The sequence below is a fragment of the Pongo pygmaeus genome, chromosome 10 (assembly GCF_028885625.2).
Source record: "Pongo pygmaeus isolate AG05252 chromosome 10, NHGRI_mPonPyg2-v2.0_pri, whole genome shotgun sequence".
NCBI lineage: Eukaryota > Metazoa > Chordata > Mammalia > Primates > Hominidae > Pongo > Pongo pygmaeus.
This window is the reverse complement of record NC_072383.2, coordinates 51,247,317-51,274,035: the sequence shown is the minus strand read 5'-3', so window position 1 is coordinate 51,274,035 and position 26,719 is coordinate 51,247,317. Positions and strand designations below refer to the sequence as shown.

The window sequence follows — 26,719 nt, the reverse complement described above, 5'->3', positions numbered from 1 at the left end:
ACTCCTTTGAGCTAAAAACAAAACAAAAATCAACAACAACAAATATTTTGCATTGGAGTCATTTTATATCTTAAAAATATTTTATCATGACATTTTCTCTTTGACATTTCCCTTGTGGACACTTTGTGTTGAAAGAATGTTGGGTTTTGTTCCTGTTAAATCATAGTATTTTGTTTCCTTCCTTTCTCTTGTTTGTCCTTTTGTTTAAAAACTTTTTTTTTTTTTGGTCTTCTGTATAATGTACTGACTGCCTGTATACAGTGAGGCAAGATTCAATTCAATTTTGAAAGTATTTGCTATATCACTTCCTCGGAAATGAAGGATGAGTGTTACAATTCAGGAAAGGTTGTATGAAAAGATAAACTTGTATAAAAAGATAAGCTTTTAAAATTTTGTAGGCAAACGTTTAACAAAGGTTCCCAACCAAAGCAAAGGTGAGTTAGTATAGTAGTCTTTTTTTTTTTATTATTTAAAAAAAATTTTTTTGAGACATAGTTTTGCTCTGTCACCCAGGCTGGAGTGCAGTGGCACAATGGCCTCCGGCTCCTGATTACAAGCAATTCTTCTGCCTCAGCCTTCTGAGTAGCTGGGATTACAGGTGCCTGCCACCACGCCTGGCTAATTTTTGTATTTTTAGTAGAGACAGGGTTTCAACCATGTTGGCCAGGCTGGTCTCGCACCCCTGACCTCAAATGATCCACCCACCTTGACCTCCCAAAGTGCTGGGATTACAGGTGTGAGCCACTGTGCCTGGCCTAGTATAGTAGTTTTAAGGACATAATAAGTAAGCATTGGTTGGGCACAGTGGTTCACACCTATAATCCTAGCACTTTGGGAGGCTTGGGCCCAGGAGTTCGAGACCAGCCTGGGCAACATGACAAAACCCTGTCTCTATAAAAAATACAAAAATTAGCCAAGTGTGGTGACGCGCATCTGTAGCGCCAGCTACTTGGGAGGCTGAAGTGGGAGGATTGCTTCAGCTCAGGAAGCAGAGTTTGCAGCCAGCCCAGGTTGCAGCACTGCACTCCAGCCTGGGTAACAAAGTGATACCCTGTCTCAAAGAAAGAAATAATACTTAAGTTTACAGTAAAACTCATTACAAACCCTTGACTTCAGGTTGTTAGCTTTTTCTCATCTTTTTTTTTTTTTTTTTCTTTTTTTGAGACAGAGTCTTTCTCTGTTGCTTAGGCTGGAGTGCAGTGGCTCGGCTCACTACAATCTCCGCCTCCCACGTTCAAGCAGTTCTCCTCCCTCAGCCTCCTGAGTAGCTGGGATTACAGGCACAGGCTGCTACACCTGGCTAATTTTTTAGGTATTTTAGTAGAGATGGGCTTTCACTGTGTTGCCCAGGCTGGTCTCGAACTCCTGAGCTCAGGCAATCCACCCGCCTCAGGCTTCCAAAGTGCTGGGATTACAGGATTGAGCCACTACACCCGGCCACGCCTTTTCTCATCTTTTGGCAGTTTTAATCCTCAGTGTTCCCATACATTTGAAACCAGAATGTGCATAAAGTTTCTTTTTTTCTCTTCAATACTGTATCTCTTCTTAATAAATATCATGAAAGTCTATGAAAGTGTAGGTTGGGTGAGTTGGCCCACACATGTAATCCCAACAGTTTGGGAGGCTGAGGTGGGCAGATTGCTTGAGCTTGGAGTTCGAGACCAGCCTGAGCAACACAGGGAGACCCCATCTCTACAAAAAATTTAAAAATTAGCTGGGCTTGGTGGTGCACGTCTTTAATCCTAGCTACTTGGGAGGCCAAGGCAGGAGGATTACTTGAGCCTGGGAGGCGGAGGTTTCAGTGAGCTGAGATCACACCACTGCACTCTAGCCTGGGTGACAGAGTGAGACCCTAACTCAAAAAAACCCAAAAGTAAACTAACGGGAGCCAAGATTTAGCTTAGAAAGTCATTTCATGAGCTTGTGGTATGGACATCTGTGGTCACATGTTTTGCCACAGCCCCACCTTCTCACAAAACCCAACTTGCTTCCTTTGAGTGGAATTGCTTACTGTTTTCTCCTGATCTGATAGATTGCTTCTTTTTGCTGTAGTAGACAGGGAATGTTTGTGTGCTAAACCGGTCAATTTTTGGGGAGGGCTTAAAACTTACCATGCAGTAAGAAAAAAACATTTTGTCAGATTGAAAAATAGGGCACAACCATTCTTTCTGAAATAGGAATATGCCTGACTCATTATTATTATTATTATTTTTAGAGATGGGTCTGGGTCTGTCGCCCAGGCTGGAGTGCAGTGGTGTGATCATAGCTCACTGGCAGCCTTGAACTCCTGAGCTCAAGTGATCCTCCAGTCCTCCTGCCTCAGCCTCCCAAGTAGCTGGGACTATAGATGCGCACCCCCTTGCTTCCAATCCAGCCAATCTTTAATTATTTTGCAGAGAAAGGGTTTCGCTCTCTTGCCCAGGGGTCTAAAACTCCTGGGCTCAAGGGATCCTTCTGCCTTAGCTTCCCAAAATGTTGGGATTACTGGTGTGAGCCATCGCATCCAGCCCCTAACTATATTATAAAATCAGGATGATTTGTTGAATGTGACATAGTTACTGTAAATGATTCATGTTGGTACCAAGTTTCTTGCCAGTAATATTTAAGTTTTATCAAACTTGATGTTTATTTAACATCAATAAACAAATATGATGTTTATTTAACATCATTTCTGGTACCAACATGACTCCTGTAGCACCATTTTCTTTTTTATTTTTCTTTCCTTTTTTTTTTTTTTTTTTTTTTGAGACAGAGTCTCACTCTGTCACCCAGGCTGGAGTGCAGTGGCACGAGCTCGGCTCACTGCAAGCTCCGCCTCCCGGGTTCATGCCATTCTTCTGCCTCAGCCTCCCGAGTAGCTGGGACTGCAGGCGCCCGCCACCATGCCTGGCCAATTTTTTTGTATTTTTAGTAGAGACGGGGTTTCACCACGTTAGCCAGGATGGTCTCAATCTCCTGACCTTGTGATCCGCCCGCCTCGGCCTTCCAAAGTGCTGGGATTACAGGCGTGAGCCACCGCACCCTGCTCTTTTTTCTTTTTCTTTTCTTTTGAGATGGCATCTTGCCGTGTTGCCCAGGCTAGAGTGCAGTGGCATAATTTCTGCTTACCACAACCTCTGCTTCCTGGTTCAAGCGATTCTCCTGCCTCAGCTTCCCGAGTAGCTGAGTTTATAGGCACCTGCCACCATGCCCGGCTAATTTTGTATTTTTAGTAGAGACAGGGTTTCACCATGCTGGCCAAGCTGGTCTTGAACTCCCGACCTCAGGCCATCTGCCTGCCTCGGCCTCCCAAAGTGCTGGGATTACAGGCATGAGCCACCACGCCCATCCAACACCGTTTTCTTTAACTTATTTTTTGAAGTTTTGGTCAATAGTAGTTTGCTAATACTTTACACATACACGTTTGGGACTGGTGAGAGTGAATTGGCGAGCATTGGAATAACCCCAAATAGATCACTGTTGAAAATATGTGGACAGACTTAGGAAATAAATGTTTTTTCCTGAGAACTTCTAAGTGTCTCAGTGATTGTCATTGTGGGATAGTGCAGCTATTTCCTACCCAGAACCAATCTTACACTTTAATATTAAAGCCTGTCAAGCTTTTTGTTCTTTGCAGCCTGTTTAAGATCTTAAATTGGTCCTTTAAATTAAAAGATAATTTTAAAAGATCAGTGTTTTGGGGTTGATTACTTTTGGCTTATTGTTTTGAGGATTATACTTTATCTGAAAATGGCAGAACAAACCAAAATTTTTTGTTTAGTTTTTGTTCGGCATCCTATCAGTTTCCAGGAGTTTTTCAACTTCTAAAATGCACACTGAGGCCAAACAGATAAATACAGTGTTCTCCAGTTATTTCTAACTTTGCTTCCTGCTGTCACTTTAGCAAGTTGTTGCTTCTTTGTTTTTGCTTTATTAACCTTTCTGGGGATAGCTCAAAATAGTCCTGGAATCCTCTGAAAGCCTAGAGAGCCTTAAAAAAAAATTTCAAGTAGTTGCCTGTATGAAGCTGCTTCCAGGTAGGTTCTAAGCTTTGGCTATGTGTTGCCTAACTTATGATTCAGCCTAATTCTCACTCTCATCTGTTTTCAGTCATTTGCTGCAAAACTATTTGGTCTGTTTAAGCTGGCTCCTTTCTTTGAAGCCAGTTTCTGCGTGTCTGAGCTTGAAATCCAGAAATTAATTTCAGCCTTCTGTTTGATCAATGTAGGGCCCTCTACTGCTTGTGTATTTCTTAAAGCAGTGGATCTCAAACTTTTTGGTCTCAGAATTCACCCCATAATACTTTTAAAAATTACTGAGGGCCAGGCCTAGTGGCTCACACCTGTAATTCCAGCACTTTGTGGGGTTGAGGTGGGGGTGGGGGGATTGCTTGAGTCCAGGAGTTTGAGACTAGCCTAGGTAATATAGTGAGACCTTGTCTTTACAAAAATTTTAAAAATTACCTGAGCTTGTTGGTGCACTCCTGTAGTCCCAGCTACTCAGGAGGCTTAGGTAGGAGGATCACCTGAGCCAGGGAGACAGAGGTTGCAATGAGCTGAGATTGTGCCACTGCACTCCAGCTTGGGCAACAGAGTGAGACCCTGTCTCACAAAAAAATAAAATAAAATAAAATAATTGAGGACTCCAAAGAGCATTTGTTTATCTGGATTATATCTGTTGATATTGAGCATATTAGCAATTATGAGATAAATTTTTAAAATATTTATTAATTTACTTTAAAATAAACCCATTACATGTTAACATAAATATTTTGTTTAAAAAGAATTTGGGGGAAGAACTTCAGATCTCTTTAATGTCTGGCTAAACAGAAAACAGCTGCATTCTCATATCTGCTTCTGCATTCAATCTGTTAAGATATGTCATTTTGGCTTAAGTATTTGAAGAAAACGATGTAATGGGAAAAGAAAGGATTATTTTCAGGTAATTGTATATAGTCTTCTTTGATACTACAGCAAAATCTGAAAAGTGATAGTTTCATAAAGGTTAGCTGTGATATAGAATTTGAAACCACATCTGTGAACTTTTTAGTACTGCTATGTTAAAATGCATTGGCTCAGGATAAATAGCTATCATTAGGAAATTTTTTAAAAATGCATTGGCCTCACTTGCCTTTTTTTTTCTTGAAACAGTCTCGCTCTGTCGTCCAGGCTGGAGTGCAGTGCTGTGAGGTTGGCTCACTGCAACCTCTGCCTCCCAGGTTCAAGCGATTTTTGTGCCTCAGTCTCCCAAGTAGCAGGGACTGCAAGCACGCACTACCATGCCCTACTAATTTTTGTATTTTTTAGTAGAGACAGGGTTTCACAATGATGGCCAAGCTGGTCTCGAACTCCTGGCTGCAGGTGATCTGCCCACCTCAGCCTCCCAAAGTGCTGGGATTACAGGCGAGAGCTACTGCGCCCGGCCAGCCACCTCGCCCAGCCTAACTTACTGTTTAAATAGATCTTTTACTCACAAATGATTTTAACCTTCATGAACCCCCTGAAAGATCTGTAGGGATCCCTGGAGCCCACTTTGAGAACTGTAGTCTTACAGCGCCAACCTTGAAAAATGCAGCTGTTGGGCAAGGTGGCTCACTCCTGTAATCCCAGCACTTTGGGAGGCTGAGGCGGGTGGATCACGAGGTCAGGAGATTGAGACCATTCTGGCCAATGTGGTGAAACCCCATGTCTACCAAAAATACAAAAATTAGCCGGGCGTAATGGCACACGCCTGTAGTCCCAGCTACTCAGGAGAATCGCTTGAACCTGGGAGGTGGAAGTTGCAGTGAGATGAGATCGAACCACTGTACTCCAGCCTGGGTGACAGAGAAAGACTCCATCTTAAAAAAGAAGAAAAAAGAAAAAGAAAAATGCAGCTGCCAGGCACGGTGGCTCATGCCTGTAATTCCAGCACTTTAGGAGGTCAAGGCAGGAGGATCACTTGAGGTCAGGAGTTCGAGACCAGCCTAGCCACTATGGTGAAACCCCATCTCTACTAAAAATACAAAAATTAGCTGTGTGTGGTGGTGCGAGCCCGTAGCCCCAGGTGCTCGGGAGGCTGAGGTGTGAGAGTCGCTGGAACCCAGGAGGTGGAGGTGGCAATGAGCTGAGATGGTGCCACTGCACTCCAGCCTGGGTGACAGAGCGAGACTCCTTCTCAAAAAAAAAAAAGAAAAAAAATGCAGCTGTTTTCCTATAATTTTCACATGCCACAACATATTCTTTCCGATTTTTTTCAACCATTGAAAAATGTAAAAACTGGCTGAACGTGGTGGCTCATGTCTGTAATCCCAGCACTTTAGGAGGCTGAGGCGGGCAGATCACTTGAGGCCAGGAGTTTGAGACCAGCCTGGCCAACACAGTGAAAACCTGTCTCTACTAAAAATTGAAAAAATTAGCTGGTCATGTTGGCACATGCCTGTAATCCCAGCTACTCAGGAGGCTGAGGAATGAGAATTGCTTGAACCCGGGAGGCAGAGGTTGCAGTGAGCCAAGATCCCGTTACTGCACTCTAGCCTGGGCAACAGAGTGAGACTCTGTCTCAAAAAGAAAAGAAAAGAAAAATGTAAAAACTATTCTTAGCTTGTGGGCCATATAAAAATAGGTGATAAGCTGGATTTCGCCCATGAGTTGAAGTTTGCTAACCCATCATATATACTATTACTGGATTAAGAATTTTGTTTGTTTGTTTGTTTTGCGATGGAGTCTTGCTCTGTCACCAGGCTGGAGTGCAGTGGCATGATCTCGGCTCACTGCAACCTCCAGCTCCCTGGTTTGAGCAATTCTCCTGCCTCAGCCTCTGGAGCACGTGCCACCATGCCCAGCTAATTTTTGTATTTTTAGTAGAGACGGAGTTTCACCATGTTGGCCAGGAGGATCTTGATCTCCTGACCTCGTAATCCGCCTACCTTGGCCTCCCAAAGTGCCAGGATTACAGGTGTGAGCTACCACACCCAGCCTGGATAATGAATTTTAAAATAATTACAATAAAACATGCTTAATGTTAAAAATGTGAATATTAGCTGGCTACGATGGCTTACCCTTGTAATCCCAGAACTTTGGGAGGCCAAGGCAGGAGGATCGCTTGAGCCCAGGAATTTTGAGACCAGCCTGAGCTACATGGTGAGACAACCTGTCTCTACAAAAAAAAAAAAAATGAGGTGGGCATGGTGGTGTGCACCTGTAGTCCCAGCTACTCAAGAGGCCAAGACAGGAGGATCACTTGAACCCAGGAGGTTGAGGCTGCAGTGAACTGTGATCATGCCACTGTACTCCAGCCTGGGTGACAGCAAGACCTTGTCTCAAACAAACAAGAAAACCCACCAAAAAAAACAAACTATGAACATCACTTAATTTTCCTAAATAAAATGATACCCCAGAACATGTAGCCCCTCAAATTCATGTTTCGGGACATTTATTTATATAATAAGCATATGTAACATGTTTATATATAATAAGCATGTATAACAGTACCTGTTATGCTCTGAAGTGTTGGTAAAACATGATTCAGTTGTAAGTAGACAACTTTTTAGGGGTTGTAAAAAGATGTGGCATCCATTCTTGTATCTTTTTTTTTTTTTTTTTTTGAGGCAGAGTCTCACTCTATTGCCCAGGCTGGAGTGCAGTGGTGTGATCTCAGCTCACTGCAACCTCCGCCTTCTGGGTTCAAGTGATTCTCCCACCTCACCCTCCCAGGTAGCTGGGATTACAGGTGCCCGCCATGACACTCGGCTAATTTTTGTATTTTTAGTAGAGATAGGGTTTCACCATGTTAGCCAGACTGGTCTCCAACGTCTGGCCTGAAGTGATCCACCTGCCTCGTCGTCCCAAAGTGCTGGGATTACAGGTGTGAGCCACTGCACCTGGCCCATTTTTGTATCTCGTTTGGAATGTATGAGAACAGGTAACTAGGATCAGACTGACCTTAACCCCTTGACCTTTTTTGTCTGTATATATTTTGTAACTCTCTGCCTCAGTTTTCCAGTCTGTTAGCAAGTGCTTTACAAAACACTAATATAAAACAATAAGGCTAAAATCTGGGCACAGTGGCTCACACCTGTAATCCCAGCACTTTGGGAGGCCGAGGCAGGCGGATCACTTGAGGTCAGGAGTTCGAAACCAGCCTGGCTAACATGGTGAAACCCTGTCTCTACTAAAAATACAAAAATTAGCTGGGCATGGTGGCGTGTGCCTATAGTCCCAGCTACTCAAGAGGCTGAGGCATGAGAAACTGTTGAACCCAGGAGGCAAAGGTTGCAGTAAGCCAAGATCACACCACTGCACTCCAGCCTGGGCAACAGAGCAAGACCCTGTCTAAAAAAAAAAAAAAAAAAACATAACATTTAAAACAATAAGGCTAATTAGTTTAAGATTATAGTGGTACATATATGCTTTCAGCATATTCTTTTGGGACATTTGATTTAGTATTGAGATAATATATGCTAAACTATTATTATGCTAAGTAATTCAATGGAAAATTAATCCAGAATTTATGAACTTTTTTTTTTTTTTTTTTTAGAGTCCCAGTCTATCACCCAGGCTGGAGTGCCGTGGTGTGACCATAGCTCACTACCACCTTGAACTCCTGGGCTCAAGGGATCCTCTCATCTCGGTCTCCCGAGCTCCCGAGTAGCTCTAATTACAGGCACACACCACTGTGCATGGCTAATTTTTTTTATTTAGAAACAGGGTCTCGTGGCCAGGCGCAGTGGCTCATGCCTATAATCCCAGCACTTTGGGAGGCTGAGGCGGGCAGATCACCTGAGGTCGGGAGTTCAAGACCAGCCTGACCAACATGGAGAAACCCCATCTCTACTAAAAATACAAAATTAGCTGCACGTGGTGGCACTTGCCTGTAATCCCAGCTACTTGGGAGGCTGAGGCAGGAGAATGGCTTGAACCTGGGAGGCAGAGGTTGTGGTGAGCTGAGAACACGCCATTGCACTCCAGCCTGGGCAACAAGAGCGGAACCCTGTCTCAAAAAAAACAAAAAAGAAGAAGAAGAAAGAAAAAGAAAAGAAACAGGCTCTTGCTTTGTTGGCTAGACTGGTCTTGAACTCCCGACCTCAAGCTGTCCTCTGACCTCAGCCTCCTAAAGTGTTGGGATTACAGGTGTGAGCCATGGCACCTGGCCTATGAACAGAAATTTTAATACCTAAATAATCTACTGCCTAGTAAAACTTGAGTAGTCTACTTTGTTTTCTGGGGTTCCCATAACCTGCATTATAGTCTCACAGTTCATGTGTTAACTGGAATCTTAAGTCACTTTGCTAGATGTAATGGAAATCAGAGCAGCACTGAGTATCCTATGGAGAATATAAAATGTTGAGACCGCTGTGGCGAAGATCTCATATTTGTACTCTTTGCTTAATGGCAGCTAAATTATCTTAGAGTCTGAAACGTGGTAACTGAAGTTGTGTGTTTAGAAGAGAGCTGTTTGCATATAATTTCTTTTTATTATCATAAAGAAATAGCATCCATAGAGCTCTGTTTGGGTACCTTTCTAAGTTTTTCAGCTAGTTTGTACTGAGCTGAAAGATATTCAGTACTTGCTAAACTTGGTTTCAGCTCTATATTCCCTTTGTGATGCATGGTTGGGGCAATTTCTAATTGTCTAATATAAGCATAATTGTTAGGAAGCATTCAAAATGGGTCCTGGAAGGTAACAAAAGGAGGAGCTATTTTGAATTGCCTGTTTTACCTTGTGTGTTTATAAACAAGTTTCCACCATGTTTGTTTCTATATGAAACGGTTTATAACTTTAGAATTTTTTATGGTCCTTTTTGAACTTAATTTGTCACTTGGTTCTGTTGCTTTGTAGTTAGAAAATGATTAGTTTTGTATAATTTTTAAATATGCTGTTAAGTGCTTTAGAATAGGCAGATATGGACCTCTTTTTTTAAACTCAGACTTCTTTCTTTCTTTTTTTTTTTTTTTTTTGAGACGGAGTCTTGTTCCATCACCAGGCTAGAGTGCAATGGCGCAATCTCAGCTCACTGCAACCTCTGCCTCCTGGGTTCAAGTGATTCTTCTGCCTCAGCCTCTTGGATAGCTGGGACTACAGGCATGCATCACCACGCCCAGCTAATTTTTTTGTATTTTTAGTAGAGACGGAGTTTCACCACGTTGGCCAGGATGGTCTCGATCTCTTGACCTTGTGATCTGCCCGCCTCAGCCTCCCAGAGTGCTGGGATTACAGAAGTGAGCCACTGCGCCTGGCCAACTCAGACTTTTTTCAGTCATGCATATCTGCATTCTTTTTTCTTATTAGATTACATTTTAATTTTTTGATTTATTAAAAGCAATCTGTGATTATTGTAGAGACTTTGAAAAATACTAAAAGTACAAAGAAGAAAATAGAATCACCTAGGATACCATTATCCAGAGATAACCATTATTAACATTTTGATGTTAATTCCTTTATCTTTTCTAGGCTTATTATTTTGTTTGCTTTTTTGTAGATTTACAGTTATGGTGCATGTACAATTTTATATTCTGTTTTTTTTCCCATTTAACATACAGCATTTTCTCATATTTTTTGTTTTCAAAATGTTATTCTTTTATAACTTAAAGATGGTTTATTATAAGGCAGTACCTTAATTTATATTTATCCGTTCTTATTTAATTTAATTCTTGTTCTTTTTTGGTCATAAAGATGACTGTGGTTAAACATTCAATGCAAAAATGGTCCACGTCTGATTTTATCCTTAGAATAGAGAGTCTGAAAGAAGAATGAAATGTTCAAAGGATATAAAACATTTTAAGACATTTAATGTAAATATTGCCAAATTGCCTTCCAGAAAGATCGTCCAAATATGTACTCCCAAAAGTACTATATAAAAGTGCCAGGCCATCAGAGAAATGCAAATCAAAACCACAATGAGATACCATCTCACACCAGTTAGAATGGCGATCATTAAAAAGTCAGGAAACAACAGGTGCTGGAGAGGATGTGGAGAAATAGGAACACTTTTACACTGTTGGTGGGACTGTAAACTAGTTCAACCATTGTGGAAGTCAGTGTGGCGATTCTTCAGGGATCTAGAACTAGAAATAACATTTGACCCAGCCATCCCATTGCTGGGTATATACCCAAAGGATTATAAATCATGCTGCTATAAAGACCCATGCACACGTATGTTTATAGCGGCACTATTCACAATAGCAAAGACTTGGAACCAACCTAAATGTCCAACAACAATAGACTGGATTAAGAAAATGTGGCACATATACACCATGGAATACTATGCAGCCATAAAAAATGATGAGCTCATGTCCTTTATAGGGACATGGATGAAACTGGAAACCATCATTCTCAGCAAACTATCGCAAGGACAAAAAACCAAACACCGCATGTTCTCACTCATAGGTGGGAATTGAACAATGAGAACACATGGACACAGGAAGGGGTACATCCCACACCGGGGACTGTTGTGGGGTGGGGGGAGGGGGGAGGGATAGCATTAGGAGATATACCTAATGTAAATGACGAGTTAATGGGTGCAGCACACCAACATAGCACATGTATACATATGTAAGAAACCTGCACGTTGTGCACATGTACCCTAAAACTTAAAGTATAATAATAATAAAATTAAAAAAAAAAAAAAAAGTGCCAGGCCAGGCACAGTGGCTCATGTCTGTAATCCCAGCACTTTGGGAGACCGAGGCAGGTGGATCACCTAAGGTCTGGAGTTGGAGACCAGCCTGACCAACATGGAGAAACCCCATCTCTACTAAAAATACAAAATTAGCCAGGCGTGGTGGCGCATGCCTGTAATCTCAGCTACTTGGGAGGCTGAGGTAGGAGAATCGCTTGAATCCGGGAGGCGGAGGTTGCGGTGAGCTGAGATCGTGCCGTTGCACTCACTCTAACCTGGACAACAAAAGCGAAACTCTGTCTCAAAAAAAAAAAAAGTGCCCTTTCTGCTGCATACTCTATTGGCATTCTCTTGTACTTGAATATGTATGTATCTTAATAGCTCTAGGTGAGGTTTTGTTTTCAAGGTTTGATTAGAGGTTAACTTGACAAATTTCTCCTTTCTTTCCATTTTTAGCACCGTAACCAAAAACTACAGAGCCTCATGTTATTTGGGTGATAAAAGCATAGACTTGGTTGGCTGTGGTTATATAAAGTGCCTTAGGCACAACATAGTCATAAATATGGATTTAAAATATGTGTAGCCTTAAATACATAAATACCTGCATAGCAAATATTTTGTGGATCCAGCAGCTTTCTGCAGAAACCTGAAGTTAAGTGCTAACTTAATATAGACTTTAAATATTTATTAAATATTAAATCAGTGAATATTTATTGAATATCTACTGTGTTGTGAGAAGAAAGGCTTCCTGAAGTTTTAATCTAGATCTCTATATTCTACCCCATACCCCTTTTGATTACAGATAATGCAGCCATTCCCTTTCTAGTCAGAAAATTAAAATAACCCTCACCCAGTCACTAACACATCACCATTTCATTTTCCTTTAATAGCAGTTATCTGCTGTTAATCTAAAATTATTTTGCTTACTTGCTTATTACTTGTTTCTTCCTTTTAGAATGTAAATAAGCTCTATGAGGGCAGAAATCATGTCTGTCTCATTTACTCTTGAATTACTTGGGCCTAGGGCATATGGCACTGTGCTTAGGCACTGAGTAAAATATTTGGTAAATTAATGAATTTTAAAACTTACTAAATGTGTATAATCCAAAAAGCAAATTACGGTTATTAATTTCAAACTTCTTCCTTGTTAAATCTTTTTTTTTTTTTTTTTTTTTTGAGACAGAGTTTCACTCTTGTTGCCCAGGCTGGAGTGCAATGGCGCAATCTCGGCTCACTGCAAACTCTGCCTCCCGGGTTCAAGCAATTCTCCTGCCTCAGCCTCCCAAGTAGCTGGGATTACAGGCATGCACCACCACGCCTGGCTAATGTTTGTATTTTTAGTAGACACAGGGTTTCACCATGTTGGTCAGGCTGGTCTCAAACTCCCGACCTCGGGTGATCTGCCCACCTCCGCCTCCCAAAGTGCTGGGATTACAGGCATGAACCACCGTGCCTGGCTCCTTGTTAAATCTTTTACTAAGACTGTTAACTCCTCTTTTTTATAATGCGGAGTTGCTAGCAAAATAATTTGGTAAATGACCATATACATAGCGTCATTTACACATGATGTGTATACTGATCAACCTCTGACTAATTGAACTTGTAAATTAAGCCATCATTCTTTTTTTTTTTTTTTAGAGACAGAGTCTCGCTGTTGCCCAGGCTGGAGTGCAGTGGCGCGATCTCTGCTCACTGCAGGCTCCGCCCTCCGGGTTCACGCCATTCTCCAGCCTCAGCCTCCCAAGCAGCTGGGACTACAGGCGCCCGCCACCTTGCCCGGCTAATTTTTTGTATTTTTAGTAGAGACGGGGTTTCACCGTGTTAGCCAGGATGATCTCGATCTCCTGACCTCGTGATCCGCCCGCCTCGGCCTCCCAAAGTGCTGGGATTACAGGCGTGAGCCACCGCGCCCGGCTAAGCCATCATTCTTAATGATGATGATTTTTTTCATGACAGATCAGTAAAATATTATTTTTGTGTAAAGGCCTATTGTGTTTTTGTTTTTATATCCACTTTGCTTAGCACTTGGTAGTTCCTTATTAGTGGTTTCTGAATGAATGAATGAATGATAGCTAGTCTTAACATCTTCTAGATTTTTATGACTCTTTGATACTTACAGTGCATTATCCTTCTAATTTTTTTGTACCTAGCAGTATCTGCTTTTTGTCATTAGGAACCTGATAAGAGGCCCCTGGATGTGTTTGTATGTGGCTTTTATTCCTTGCTTAGAGTTGGGCCATCTTATTAACATTAGTTGGTTACTAGAGAAATGATCACATCACACCATATCTACATTCTTTTTTCTTATTAAATTATATTGTAATGGTAATATCACACCAGGTTTAGAGAATTTACTTTGTAGTCCTCAGTGACAGACTCCATGCTTAGTCTATTAAAATATATAGATACAGACATATATCTAGATATACATAAATAATCTGTTTTCTTACACAGTGACCATTTTAGGATCTACCTCTGTCTCTAACAAAACTAACAGATTTTATGAAATTATCTCAGTTATTAAAAATCATTCTGTAAATCTTGGGTTTTCTTCAGTTCTCTCCCAGTATTTATGTAACTTTCTCTTTTGAGTAAGTATTAAGTTTTTTTAATCATTTAAAAAATTCTGATGACTGAGTACCTGAGGCTTTTCTGCAGATGTTGGCCTCTAGGGCAGCTTTTTTATGCATCTTTGTCTTCCCTGTTCTAAGATCTTTGCTGAAAGCATCCCACTTCTCCTTGTCAGTGCTTCTTAATGTGTGTATCCCTCTTCTGTCATTTATTGTTTAGTTCTATAAAATGCTTATGTTTCATCCTGAAGAATAGGTTGGGAAGGAGATGACACACTGAGTGCCATGCCCAGACACATGATCTGTTTGTCAAGCAGTGTAGTTATAAATGAGCTGTGAGTTAAATTCTAGTGAGTGGCAGCATTGTTTTTCAAGATTTCACTTTATGTCTCAGTCTGTTTACACTAGAGAAATGTGTTGCTTTTTGTTTTTGAGATGGCATCAGTGAGACCTCACTGATAATTAAAGATTTGTTTTAAGTGTTAGATAGAAATCAGCAAAATGACATTCTTTATATGTAGCAATTGATGCAGCAGACTAGGAGTGAAGGAGAAATTTTTTTTAAAAAGATGTTATCTGGGTTTTTTTTTTTTAATGGGGAGACAGCTCATTCTTATTTTTGTTAAATACTTAAATTTTAAAAATCACTTTAGAGTGAAAAAATTTTTAAACAAGAATAATGGAAATGACAAGAGGCAAGAGATTGAGGGAAAGATTTAAGAATAATTGTGGGTGTTTAAGAAGAGAGGCTTCTTCCTCTCATTGTGATCTCCCTTTGGTGAAAATGGTAAAACAAAGGCCAGCAAATTTAGAAGGAAGCAGGAAATCCTAGTTAGTGGCTGTCAGTTGAATATTTAAGAGCAATGAAAACACTTACTTCTGTTAGATTTTAATGCTTTTTTCCCCAAAAATTTTTTGTTTTTGCTTTTTTTCTTTCAGAAAGTCATGATTTTTCATCTCTATTTTCTAGTAAGTGTGCCACTAAATAAAATTTGGAAGCCATATAGTGTGATGTGATTGTGCAAAGCCAAGTTACATTTTGAATTTTGTGGTTTGAGGGAAGCCATTCCAGAATTTATTTCACCACTTCCTATGCCAATACTGTCCCACTTCTCAGCCAGAACTCTTTCCATCCTCTAAATAGGTAGAAAAATGAGAAAATTTAGCATCAAATAACAGAACCAAGATAAAAGTAAGGAATCCTGCCTGATCCTTGTGTTATGTCTACTCTAGCCCTTGTAGTTTACTTTCTGATTGAAAATATATTAGAGGACCTTGTTGAAATAAAATTCTCATTTTGTGATTATATTAGGAAAGCAGATTCTGGGACATGTAGTGAAATTATCTCTAGCACAGGAGTTAGGAATTTTTCCAGAGATGAATTGCTTTCCAGACATGCTCTAAGTTTTCAGCCTTAATTGCCCTGGTCATTGCATTTATTTACTTTTGTTTACTTGTATTTATTTTTTGTACCATGTTGTAGTTCCTAAAAGTGCTAAAAAAAAAATCATGTATTTAAAACAAACAAACCAACCAGAAAACCCCCCTCATCCTGGGGCTGTGTGAAGAAGAATGAAGCTCTCATTTCCCAGTACCCAATCATCAGCTTGAGCTGGCCTCTCCTAGGAACAGAATTTATTGAAGCAATTTATCCTGGCTAAATGTGATATAAATCTGTGTACATGTATGTACGTATAGGCTCTGTTCCATTACAGCAGTGCTGTAGCATCATTTTCCTTCCTAGTTAGACCATGTTTCTATCACACTGAAAGATGACCAAGAAACCCCTTCTATTTTATGGGGCACCCCACAATTTTAAACACCGATTAGTTGTGGAATTACTGATTAGACAACCAGAAATACTGGTTTCTAACCCCAGAGTGAGTCCTAAGAGAGTAGGAGAGATGTTACCTAGCTACCCTCTGAGTTTTAAGCATGGTTTTCCGATTACCAGATTCAGTCTAGCACGTTAACATTTTATTTCAACGCGAGCCTGACAGATTGTCCTGACATTTCAGTTTATTTCCAAGATAAAAATTTGAAATTTGGTTACAGTTCTGAAGTCATTTGCAGGCATATTCAAATTGTAGTTCCTCTCTCATCTTCCCTCGTTCGTATTCTTTTGTGTACCTTTCTGTTTCATGGAAGGATGTTTGAAAATATCCTTTAGGAGTTTATAAGACTATTTTTACCCCCCACTCCATTTTTCTCTTCCACCTTCCAAAATACGGTTTATCTTTTAGGAATTGTTTTTTACTATGATTTGCATTTCTAATCTTTATCCATCTCCACTTCTATTTTTATTCCTAGTTGGAATATGAGAAATTTCTCCCATATATTCAGATTGGAATTATTGTTCTTCAACAAAGAATTTCAATAAACACTTTGAGAGTTTAGCTTCAATAATTTAAAAAACAGTATAAACCCTGTTAAAGTCTTCAGAGAAATAGAAGGGATAGATGGTGATGCCTTTTAGTGCCATTTCTTTCATCCCCTGCAGCAGCACACATCTGTTGGCTGTAACACAGCAGCCCAAGAACACTGGCCGAAAGCAGCACAAACAGCAGGAACATATTCACCCAGTAAACCCCCAAAGAGTCGACATTTGTTTTATTGCTGCCTTTAAAAACCTAGCCGTAAATAGAATCAGAGGGGGGAAGGGCATCGATACTTCTCCATTTGCCACAGATGATTGGTGGGGGGAGGAGGAGGCTCCCAGTTTTTATTTTTATTTTTTTATTAATGAAAACCATTTCCCATGTAGCCCAATAGGATGGGTGCTTTGTTTTCTTTGGCAATAATATGGGATAAACAGCCCTTGCCAACAGTCTCGTAGGTTATACACCAGGGAGCCAGATTATGGCCCTGTAAAATGGAGCACCCCTCCTATAATCCCTTAATTAATTAAATGACAAATTTTGGTCTTCTCTAGTTCAGAAATATGGCTTCCGCATCGAGCATTCAGTGAATTTATTGACATAAGGAACTGCACTAGTTGTAATTCAACAGATTGGAGAAGTGTGTTATATACTGTTAGTAGAAAGAGGGAAAATCTAGCAAAGGTTTGAAATTCCTTGACTATTTAGATCTCAATCTTTCTAATTAAAAGTTTCAATTGAGACACAGTAGATCATATGCCACCTGTCTAATGGGTCTCCCCAAAGTAGCCTGTGTTTACAACTTTGATAGATGGCATTCGTGGAACACCTGTTTCTAGGGTTGATATTTTTGAAGCACTTTTTTTTTTTTGCTCCAGCATATTTAACATAACTTTTTCCCTCACCTCCCCCTCCTCAGCTCCGCTCTGCTATATGAAATATGGGAGACGACAGACCGTTTGTGTGCAATGCCCCGGGCTGTGGACAGGTACGTTTACAATATACTTTATTGTGAATGTCTCGTTGTGAATCAAAGTGGCTGTTTTATCACTAAGGCAAAGAGTTTAAAGCCGGTGTTTTACGTGATCACTGGAGGTAATCAGATCAGAGGATTTGCAGTGTGTAAATCCAAGTTATGGGGAAGTGTAGGCACTCTACCGTAATGAAATCTGCCTTGCTCTCTTCCATATTGTATTCTACTGGTGTTTGTTTCCCACCACACAGTGTGGAAAAATACATGTTGCTCTCTCCTCCTTTCTAAAGCTGTCCATCTAAATACAAAGCAAGTTTAGAAATGTTTTCTCTTCATGCCGGGCGCGGTGGCTTACGCCTGTGATCCCAGCACTTTGGGAGGCCAAGATGGGCAGATCACCTGAGGTCAGGAGTTCGAGACCAGCCTGGCCAAAACCCCGTCTCTACTAAAAATACAAAATTAGCTGGGTGTGGTGGCACATGCCTGTAATCCCAGTTACTCAGGAGGCTGAGGCAGGAGAATGGCTTGAGCCCGAGAGGTGGAGGTTCCAGTGAGCCGAAATTGTGCCACTGCACTCCAACCTGGGGGACAAGAACGAAACTCCATCTCAAAAAAAAAAAAAAAGAAATGTTTTCTCTTCAACCTGCATGGATATAAAAGTCTGCTTAACATATTTGGAGAGGCAGTTGATAATGTACCCACTCATTGTGAACCTCAATTTGCCAGAATCTATTTGGATTTTTTAAATAAGGAAAAAAAAAACATTTCTTTTGACTGTTGATCCAGAAAATCATTGTTAGCAGCTACAGCAGATATCTATCTAGGAAAGACAAATCCAGTAGAGAACTTGAGATCTCACAGTATTATATAAACATTTTCTCTGTCTAATGCCATAAATGCATTGTTTTGTATGTCGGCTGTCACGTAATTATATTCATATGTGTATATTGTATGTCATTTTTCATCATATGCTTTTTTAATAAAGTAATTTTGTTGAAATTGCCTTTTTTTCATTTTGCATCTTCTTAACTCTTCTTCCTAGACCTTCCTCTATTGCCATGTTCCACAAAGGATGAAGAAAGGAATACAAAGGAAGTTTTATTTGCCTTCATTAATTTGTTTTATAGAACTCAAAGGATTGAGTTTCTGTTAACTTAGGAATATGTCATGTGACTGTCCACTGACACTTACTGGTGGTGTGTGAGATTACACACTAGTTATATTAAACATTGTAAATATCTGGGCAAAAAGAAGAGTTAAATTTCAGAGATTCCTAAGAATTTGAGAGGTAGATAAAATGGGGGTGGTGACAAGGAATGAACAGAAGGAAGATTCCAAATTCCAGTAAATGCTAAAATTTTGACAAAAGACCAACAAAGGCATCATATTCTGCAGTATTTGCCATCCTAGGGTGTATTTCCTTTCATGTCAAAGTTTTCAACTTTATTATTTACTATATGTTTCCCCATGTGATTTCATATATACATATATAAATGGAGATATATATATATCTCTCTCTCTCTCTCTCTCCATTTATATATGGATGTATATAAATATTTGCAGTAAAAGCCAGTTGGGAAAATAGAATACATTTGTTTCACTTTTCAGACAGCTTTATTGAAATACATTTCTAAAAATTATCTCTCCTAGCCTGGTATGGCTCATGCCTGTAATCCCAGCACTTTCAGAGTCCAAGGCAGGGTGATTGCTTGAGCTCAGGAGTTTGAGACCAGTCTGGACAATATAGCAAGACCCTGTCTTTACAAAAAAAAAATTAAAAATTAGCCAGGTGTGGTGGCACACGCCTGTAGTCCCAGCTACTTGGGAGGCTGATGCAGGAGGATCACTTGAGAGTCTAGGAGTTCAAGGCTACAGTGGGCCATGATCATGCCACTGCACTCCAGCCTGGGCAGCAGAGCGAGACACTGTCTCAAAATAAATAAATTTAAAAATTAGCTCTCCAAATTTTTACATGGAATTAGATAATACTATTTACTATGATGCTTACGACCGATACCTTGTACCTTTTTCACTTCTTGCTTTTAGTTGAAAAAAGGCATTTTTGGTGAAAAGATTTATTTTTCTAATACTTACCATTATTTTTCTTCACTTACTGTTTAAGCTACTCCTGAACTCCTCTTATATGTTATATGCTTAAAACAACCCAGACAAGGACTTCGCAAAGAAGTAAAAATAGATGATAAAAATAAGGAATATATGAGAAAAGCATCTCTTAAGCTCTCTGAGGAAGAAAGATATAAATAACACCTTTTCAGGCTGTCTCATCAGAAAAGAGTAGTATCTACTGAAATTTGTGAAATGTCACAGATTTGTTTTGCTGTGTTTTGGACTGGAGGTAGGAAAATAGTAGGGACTTTTGACTTTGGTTCCTTCTCGTAAGGTTGTGTTCCACTTACCATAAGCCATTTCCTTCCCCTGCTGCTCTCTCCTGTTTCTGAATTATTTGTTGGTATTTTGGTTATTAGGATTCATTATAACCTCCAGCTTAGGTTCTAAAAGCTTTTTTCCCCTCAGTAGGAAGATGAGTGTGGAACATTGCTACCTTTTTCTTTTGGATTCAAGATACTTATTTCATAGAAAAAGGATACAAAGGTACAACTTAAGGTTTTGAAGGTGGCATGATTCATCCCTTTACCTCCTTTGCATGTCAAAACTTTATGGTCAGGTGAGATTATAGTTCTTTAGTTATATTTAGTCTCTTCCAAGTTTCTCCCACTATCTGGTAACAAATAACTCTAGATTGGGATCTCTACAAGATTTACTGTGATTGCTTTATGTTGTATGAAATAGTGAAAATCTGGCAGATAAGATAAATTTGGTAAAGTGAACTACCCTTGGCCTGTCATCCAACTTCCTTAATATCCCTTGAGAATGGTTTCATTCTGGAGCCACCTTGAGCCTTTCAAACTATTTGAAATCCATCTGTCATTGATTCAAGTTCTTTCTTCCAGAAATGGTAGAATAATAAAAAGGCTATGTAAATCCCAGGATGGGTAATAAGGACCATGATAATTTTTGCAAGACGTGGTTTAGAACCTGCTACCATAGAAGTCTCAAAAAGCAGTGGCTTCCACTGGGTAGAGGAAGTAGGAATGAAAACAATTATAACTCAGGATACTTTTTTTTTTTTTTTTTTTTTTTTTTTGAGACAGAGTTCCGCTCTGTGGCCCAGGCTGGATTGCAGTGGCACTATATCAGCTCACTGCAAGCTCTGCCTCCCGGGTTCACGCCATTCTCCTGTCTCAGCCTCCAGAGTAGCTGGGACTACAGGCGCCCGCCACCACGCCCGGCTAATTTTTTGTATTTTTAGTAGAGACAGGGTTTCACCGTGTTAGCCAGGATGGTCTCGGTCTCCTGACCTCGTGATCCTCCCGTCTGAGCCTCCCAAAGTGCTAGGATTACAGGCGTGAGCCACCGTGCCTGGCCACTATTTCTTAAAAAGCAAACAAAACTATAGGAACCTTGCATTATGTCAATATCTGCTACTTGCCCAGACTTTACCCTATGCATTCCTAAACTCAGAAATTGTCCTGTGCCTTAATATTAAGAGAAGGTGAAAGGAAAATTCACCTAAAATAGACTAGTGGATTATGCTCTCCACTATATAATCAAAACCACTAGGCTTTCAATGGATACATAAACATGTTTTGGTTGCTAGGTCTTTAATGGCTGTTATTTTTGGATTCTGTTCATGATCCACTTCCCAACAGTAAGTCTGATGTGACACAGCTGAGTTCTAAATATGCTGCATGTACTTAAAAAAAAAATGCTGCTGAAGGTTGTGCTGTCTGCATTCTTATCGGAAAAGACAGGTGATAGGGTTTTTTAGCCCTGTTATTCCTATTCTCCTGTTGAGATTTTTTTGTTTCTCTTGAGGCCTCATCAACCTCATGAAGAGGAACTCAGGGAAAGCAATATCCCTGCTAATACCTCCCTGTGGAATGTGGTAGCAGGAGTAGTTAATAGAGCTACCTCCTGAGAATGGGGTTAGTGTTGTTAAGGCAACAGTGCCCCAGATACCCTCTTGGCAGAGGACTGGTTGAATTTGAGTTGTATGGGTTTTTGAAATGTTTATAAGATAGCATCTATTTAAAGACATTGTGACTATAAAACAGCTTCGTGTTGTGAAAATAATAGAAATATAGTTTGGTACTGAATTTATTAATAGGAAGTCTTATAAGTTTTTTATACTTTTGGAGGACACTTTTACTTGAATATGGATTATAAAGTTGTTCCATTGTATGTGGAAGCAGGAATAAATACTATGTCTCTGTCAGTAATCTTGAATTTTAGATGTTATTTCATATATACGCAGTTAGATAACTTAGCTTTTGGATGCTCTTTGCCCAGTTTTTTATTACTGGGATCAACAAATTCCATATTCCTATGCCTCCCTCTCAGGCACATGACACAGGTTTGCAGTATAAATTATGCAGATTTAAGTAGTCTTTCTGGTTACCATAATCAAGTGTTTGAACAGCAGCTGGTCATATCAGCTTATCAGAATGTCAATTTCCTTAAAAACAGGAACACATTTCCTCTGAGGAGATACTACTCATGGAGAGTTAGTATCATCTTGTTCTTAGCCAGTGAGAAAGGTTTCTGTCAACTATTTTGTATCACCTCTGTCCTTTTTTGTTTTGTTTTGTTTTTCTGAGATGGAGTTTCGCTCTTATCGCCCAGGCTGGAGTGCAGTGGTGCAATCTCGGCTCACTGCAACCTCTACCTCCTGGGTTCAAGTGATTCTCCTGCCTCAGCCTCCCAAGTAGCTGGGATTACAGGCACCCACTGCCACTCCCAGCTAATTTTTTTGTATTTTTAGTAGAGACAGGGTTTCGCCATGTTGATCAGGCTGGTCTCGAACTCCTGACTGGAAGTGGTCTGCCCCTCTTGGTCTCCCAAAGTGGTGGGATTTCAGGCATGAGCCACCACACCCAGCCCACCTCTGTCCTTTTAAGGAAAAAATCCTTCGATTATTTCTCTGTCCAGTGTGACCCTGAGGGACTATTACTCTTTTTTTGCCTGAAGAGATCTACTGTCAGATCTTCTTCTCTTCTCCCAGAGGACATTTAGGTACAGGTTGAAATACTCTTCATATCTTTCTAACTGAGATACAAAACATATAACTAACTCATAGACCTCTGGGGCCTGCTTTTCCTTTCTAAGGCCAAGAATAGTGATGGAGCCCTAGTTCTGATGGGATTGAGGGCAGCTTCTTGTACCTCCTTATCTTGTCATATAATAGGAATAATGTTTATGGTGTTGTAGTCCTGGCTTCACTTGGCATTTAACCAACCTCCAAAGCTGTTTATTGCTTCGTATCCTCTGCCTCCATGAACATTATCCCTTAAATCTCTATTGCTCTGTAATATATGAGGCAACAAATAGCTCCTATGATTGGTTAAATGCTGACATGCTGCAAAGGTATATGTTTTATTGCCTATATAACACAAATCTATAGAGATTATTCCTGTTATCCCAGCCCTCCCATTAAATGGGCCATACTGGTACTGTGGGACTCTGGATCTTTAATTCTGTCCCTTTGGCAAGTTGCCCTATTATCTGGCGTAAGTACAAAAGAAAAGCAGGAAAGAATGAGTTGGTGGTGATTACTAATTCTTTATGTTAGGGAAGCATCTTGAATTGGAGAATTACAAGGGGAAGCAATGGCTCTGGTAGGTAAATGCCATTTGTGGTAGTATATGCAATGTTTACATGTTTCGACAGGTGAAGGCAATTTCAGGCAAACAAATAAGCCTTTTTTCCCCATCCTCTGCCAAGAGTTTTTTAAAATTCTAATTTTTATTTAATAATTCATATTTCATTCAATAATTCATCTAGTTCCCATCTGGTAAGAGTGCCTGCATGCTGTCAGGCAGCTGAAAATACATGGCATTATACACAAATTAGGCCAAATGCTAACCTTATTTTTTGTATTATGTTGACTTTGCAATAACTTTCAGTTCACTCTCTGGATGCTGCAGTAACCTGTGGTGGAAGTAGACCACTCTTACGCATCATATAGACAAAATTGGGACTGGGATTTTTTTTCCTTTTTTTTTTTTTTTTGCGTTGGAGTCTTGCTCTGTCACCCAAGCTGGAGTGCAGTGGTGCGATCTCAGCTCACTGCAGCCTCCGCCTCCCGAGTTCAAGCGATTCTCCTGCCTCAGTCTCCTCAGTAGCTGGGACTATAAGCGCCCACCACCATACCTGGCTAATTTTTGTATTTTTTAGTAGAAATGAGGTGTCGCCATGTTGGCCAGGCTGGTCTCGAACTCCTGACCTCAGGTGATCTGCCTGCCTCAGCCTCCCAAAGTGCTGAGATTATAGGCATAAGCCACTGCACTTGGTCTGGGACTGGAATTTTTTAAATGTAGACATGCTAAGAGCAGGAATTAAACTCAAGTTTCTTAATGTCAGATCTGATACTCTTGACACTTGCCCTTAGAAACATGTAGTTGGTTATTTTTGTTTTTCATGTTACATTTAAACAATTATATGTATGTTACTAGAGCACAGTAGATTAAAAGCATCCTTGCTCCGGTCTGCCTCTCCTAAAAAAGGCTGTATGAATCTAATTGGTACTACACCCAAGAAATTAAGGTGACATTTTTCAGTTATTCCTTCTTGTTTTCCTTAGATATAACTTAATATTTGAAACGGGAGCCCAGAAACTGTTCTCAGAGCATTCCTGTTAGAAAAAAAATAAAATCCTGTCTTTGCATCTCAGCTCTTCCTAAGTTAAAAGGCCTCTTTCCTACTCCCTTCTTTTGCAAACTGCTGAATTTACAAAGTGCCTTCTGAATCTTAGAGCCTGTCTTTCATTTATCCTTCCTTTGCCACTCTGGCAAAACTACATACAGCATATAGCTAGGTTGTTGACTTACAAGATATTGTCATTATATAGAATTCTTCATTCTTTTATCAAATAGTCTTCCAGCAAATGCAGCAGATTAAAAAGCAGCCGGCGTACTCCCTCCCTCTGGTTAGCGTATTTCTTTAATGCAGATTGACTTGCTCAGCAGTCGCATTCTGTCTGAAGCCCTTGTTAGGGCCTCTCTGTATGTGGATTCATAACACATCTGTGTATACATCTACAGTGCTGTATAAATAATAATAAGTAATCACCAGATGGCCTATAACTGCTCCTCTGGACCCGCTGGGTCTCTTGAAGCTGTTAGTAAAGTCGTCTGGCGTTTTGCTGGGGAAAACTTGTCATAGATGTATTTCTAAAAAAATTCAAACTCACAACTGGGTGTTTAGGACTAGATATTGCTGTCTGTGTTGTAAATATTTAACAGGCTTTGTACAATGACAAGTAAAAGCGCCGTTACTAACCTCATACAGTGGCTGTGGAGCTCTTCTTCCCTCCTGGCCATTTAGAAAGGAAAAGAAATGCCAATAAATTGTACATTATGAATAAGGTACAAGAGATGCTCTCTGGAAGATTTTTCTGAAGACAAAAAGAATTTCAACATTCTGCTCAAAAGAGTTGTGACTGGGCAAACTTAAGCTTTTTAACTATGTGCCTTAAACACAATGCCACTTTTATTTTTTTTTTTTAGAGATAGGGTCTTGTTCTGTCACCCAGGCTGGAGTACAGTGGTGCAATCATAACTCACTGAAGCCTGCAACTCCTGGGCTCAGGCAGTCCTCCCGCTTCAGCCTCCTGAGTAGCTGGGACTACAGGTACACACCACCATGCTTGGCTAATTTTATGTTTTTATTTTTAGAGACAGGGTCTTGCTGTGCTGCCCAGGCTGGTCTCGAACTCCTAGCCTAAGAGTCCTCTCACCCGAGGCTCCCAAGTACTTGGGATTACAGTCATTAGCAACTGCACCTGGCACAAAGTCTCTTTTAAAGTGGACTTTGTAATATTTTAAGAAAAGCCCCATGCTCTGGAGTTCAGTCATACTGAGATTTTAATCCCAATAGAGTCTTTATAACCAAATGATAAACCTTTCTGAAAGAGTTACAGTGCTAGTCGACATTTGGTTAAATGTCAGGCCTTTGGTTATGTCTAAAAACTTAACACATAAAGTATAGTGTTTGCCAATATTATTTATAAAGTAAAATATCTTTATTTTTGTCCTCTTTCCATTAATTTTTGTGAAAAGGTTATGTATTTAGTTTGGGGAAAAATGTTATTCTGATTTTCTGCTTATAATTTTCTGTGCTGTTTTGCTATTACTAATCACTTTGCTTCAGTACCTATTGTACTAGTGTATTTAGTACAATAATACATGTTTTTTAAAATCACCCGTAAATTTGAGGGTTTTTTTTCTTTGTTTGCTAATCATAAGATAACACATGTTTTAAACAGAAATTGGGTATCTTAACTGTCAAGCCTAGTTTTCTTTTGTCTGTTGGGGGTTGAATCTATTTAACCACAGAGAGCTTGTCCTTTAAATCATAGCACGTGGATGTTACTTTTGAGGTAGAATGGTTTTCTGTTTCAAAATCTCATCTCAAAGAATTGACATACAAATTGTGAAGAAGAAATAGTTTTAATAGTTTATTGTAGGGAGATGTTGCTTTTTAAAGTTTTATCTCACAAAATTATGTTAAGGATAGGATTTCAAGAAGGAAAGCATCATGGAGAAAAGATAGAAGCTCTGAGGTTTATCTCTTTGTAACAGTGCCTTTGTGTTTTTACTTCGAAATTTCTTTGTGCAGTGAAATATGCTACCTTTATATTTGTGCTTTGGTAAGAATGTGGACTGTTTGCAATTGTCATGTGAAAGTACAAAGAGAATGAGAAAGAATTTTGTGAAATTAGCTCATTCCCAGTCTGGCACACCATGTGCCCTGTGTGACTGCTGATTCTGCTGGCAGATTGAAATGCCGAACCAACTTCTGCTCTAACTGCTAAAATTGCCAGCCATCATTCCAAGCTTTTAAATCTTGTTGTTCACATCAGTGATGTCAGATTTTGAGCAAACATAGCTCTGTCTTTAAATCCCAGTGGAATTTGCAATTCCCTGGATTGAAAGGAAAGAGTTCTTCCTTTTTGCCTTTGAAAAACTGAGTGGCTGTGTGGGGAAAGTCAGCAGAATAAATCTGCAGCTTTGCCGTGTCCTTTGAGTCATTGTAGAAAGCTGAGTGCTCTGTTCGACATTCAGCAGATTGTCTGTCAGAGTTGCACTGCTGCTTATCAAAGACATGGTCTCTCAAAGAGCCATTTATGTTATTCCAGAGA

At 40.0% G+C, this 26,719-nt stretch overlaps 1 protein-coding gene across 7 annotated transcripts in view; it reads left to right on the top strand.

Annotated features, from left to right (window-relative positions):
- ATF7 (activating transcription factor 7) overlaps positions 1–26,719 on the top strand; it is a 113,471-nt gene that overhangs the window by 8,149 nt on the left and 78,603 nt on the right. For 6 of the 7 annotated variants that reach the window (XR_010127806.1, XM_063672778.1, XM_054443219.2 and 3 more), the window contains exon 2: positions 17,446–17,514. Coding sequence is in view for 5 of the 7 variants with exons in the window: in XM_063672778.1 (XP_063528848.1) it covers positions 17,467–17,514 (48 nt within the window). In the remaining 2 variants the exon portion in view is untranslated. Of the gene's footprint in view, positions 1–17,445; positions 17,515–25,085; positions 25,210–26,719 lie in introns of all 7 variants that reach the window. The other variant, XM_063672777.1, reaches the window with a different exon arrangement.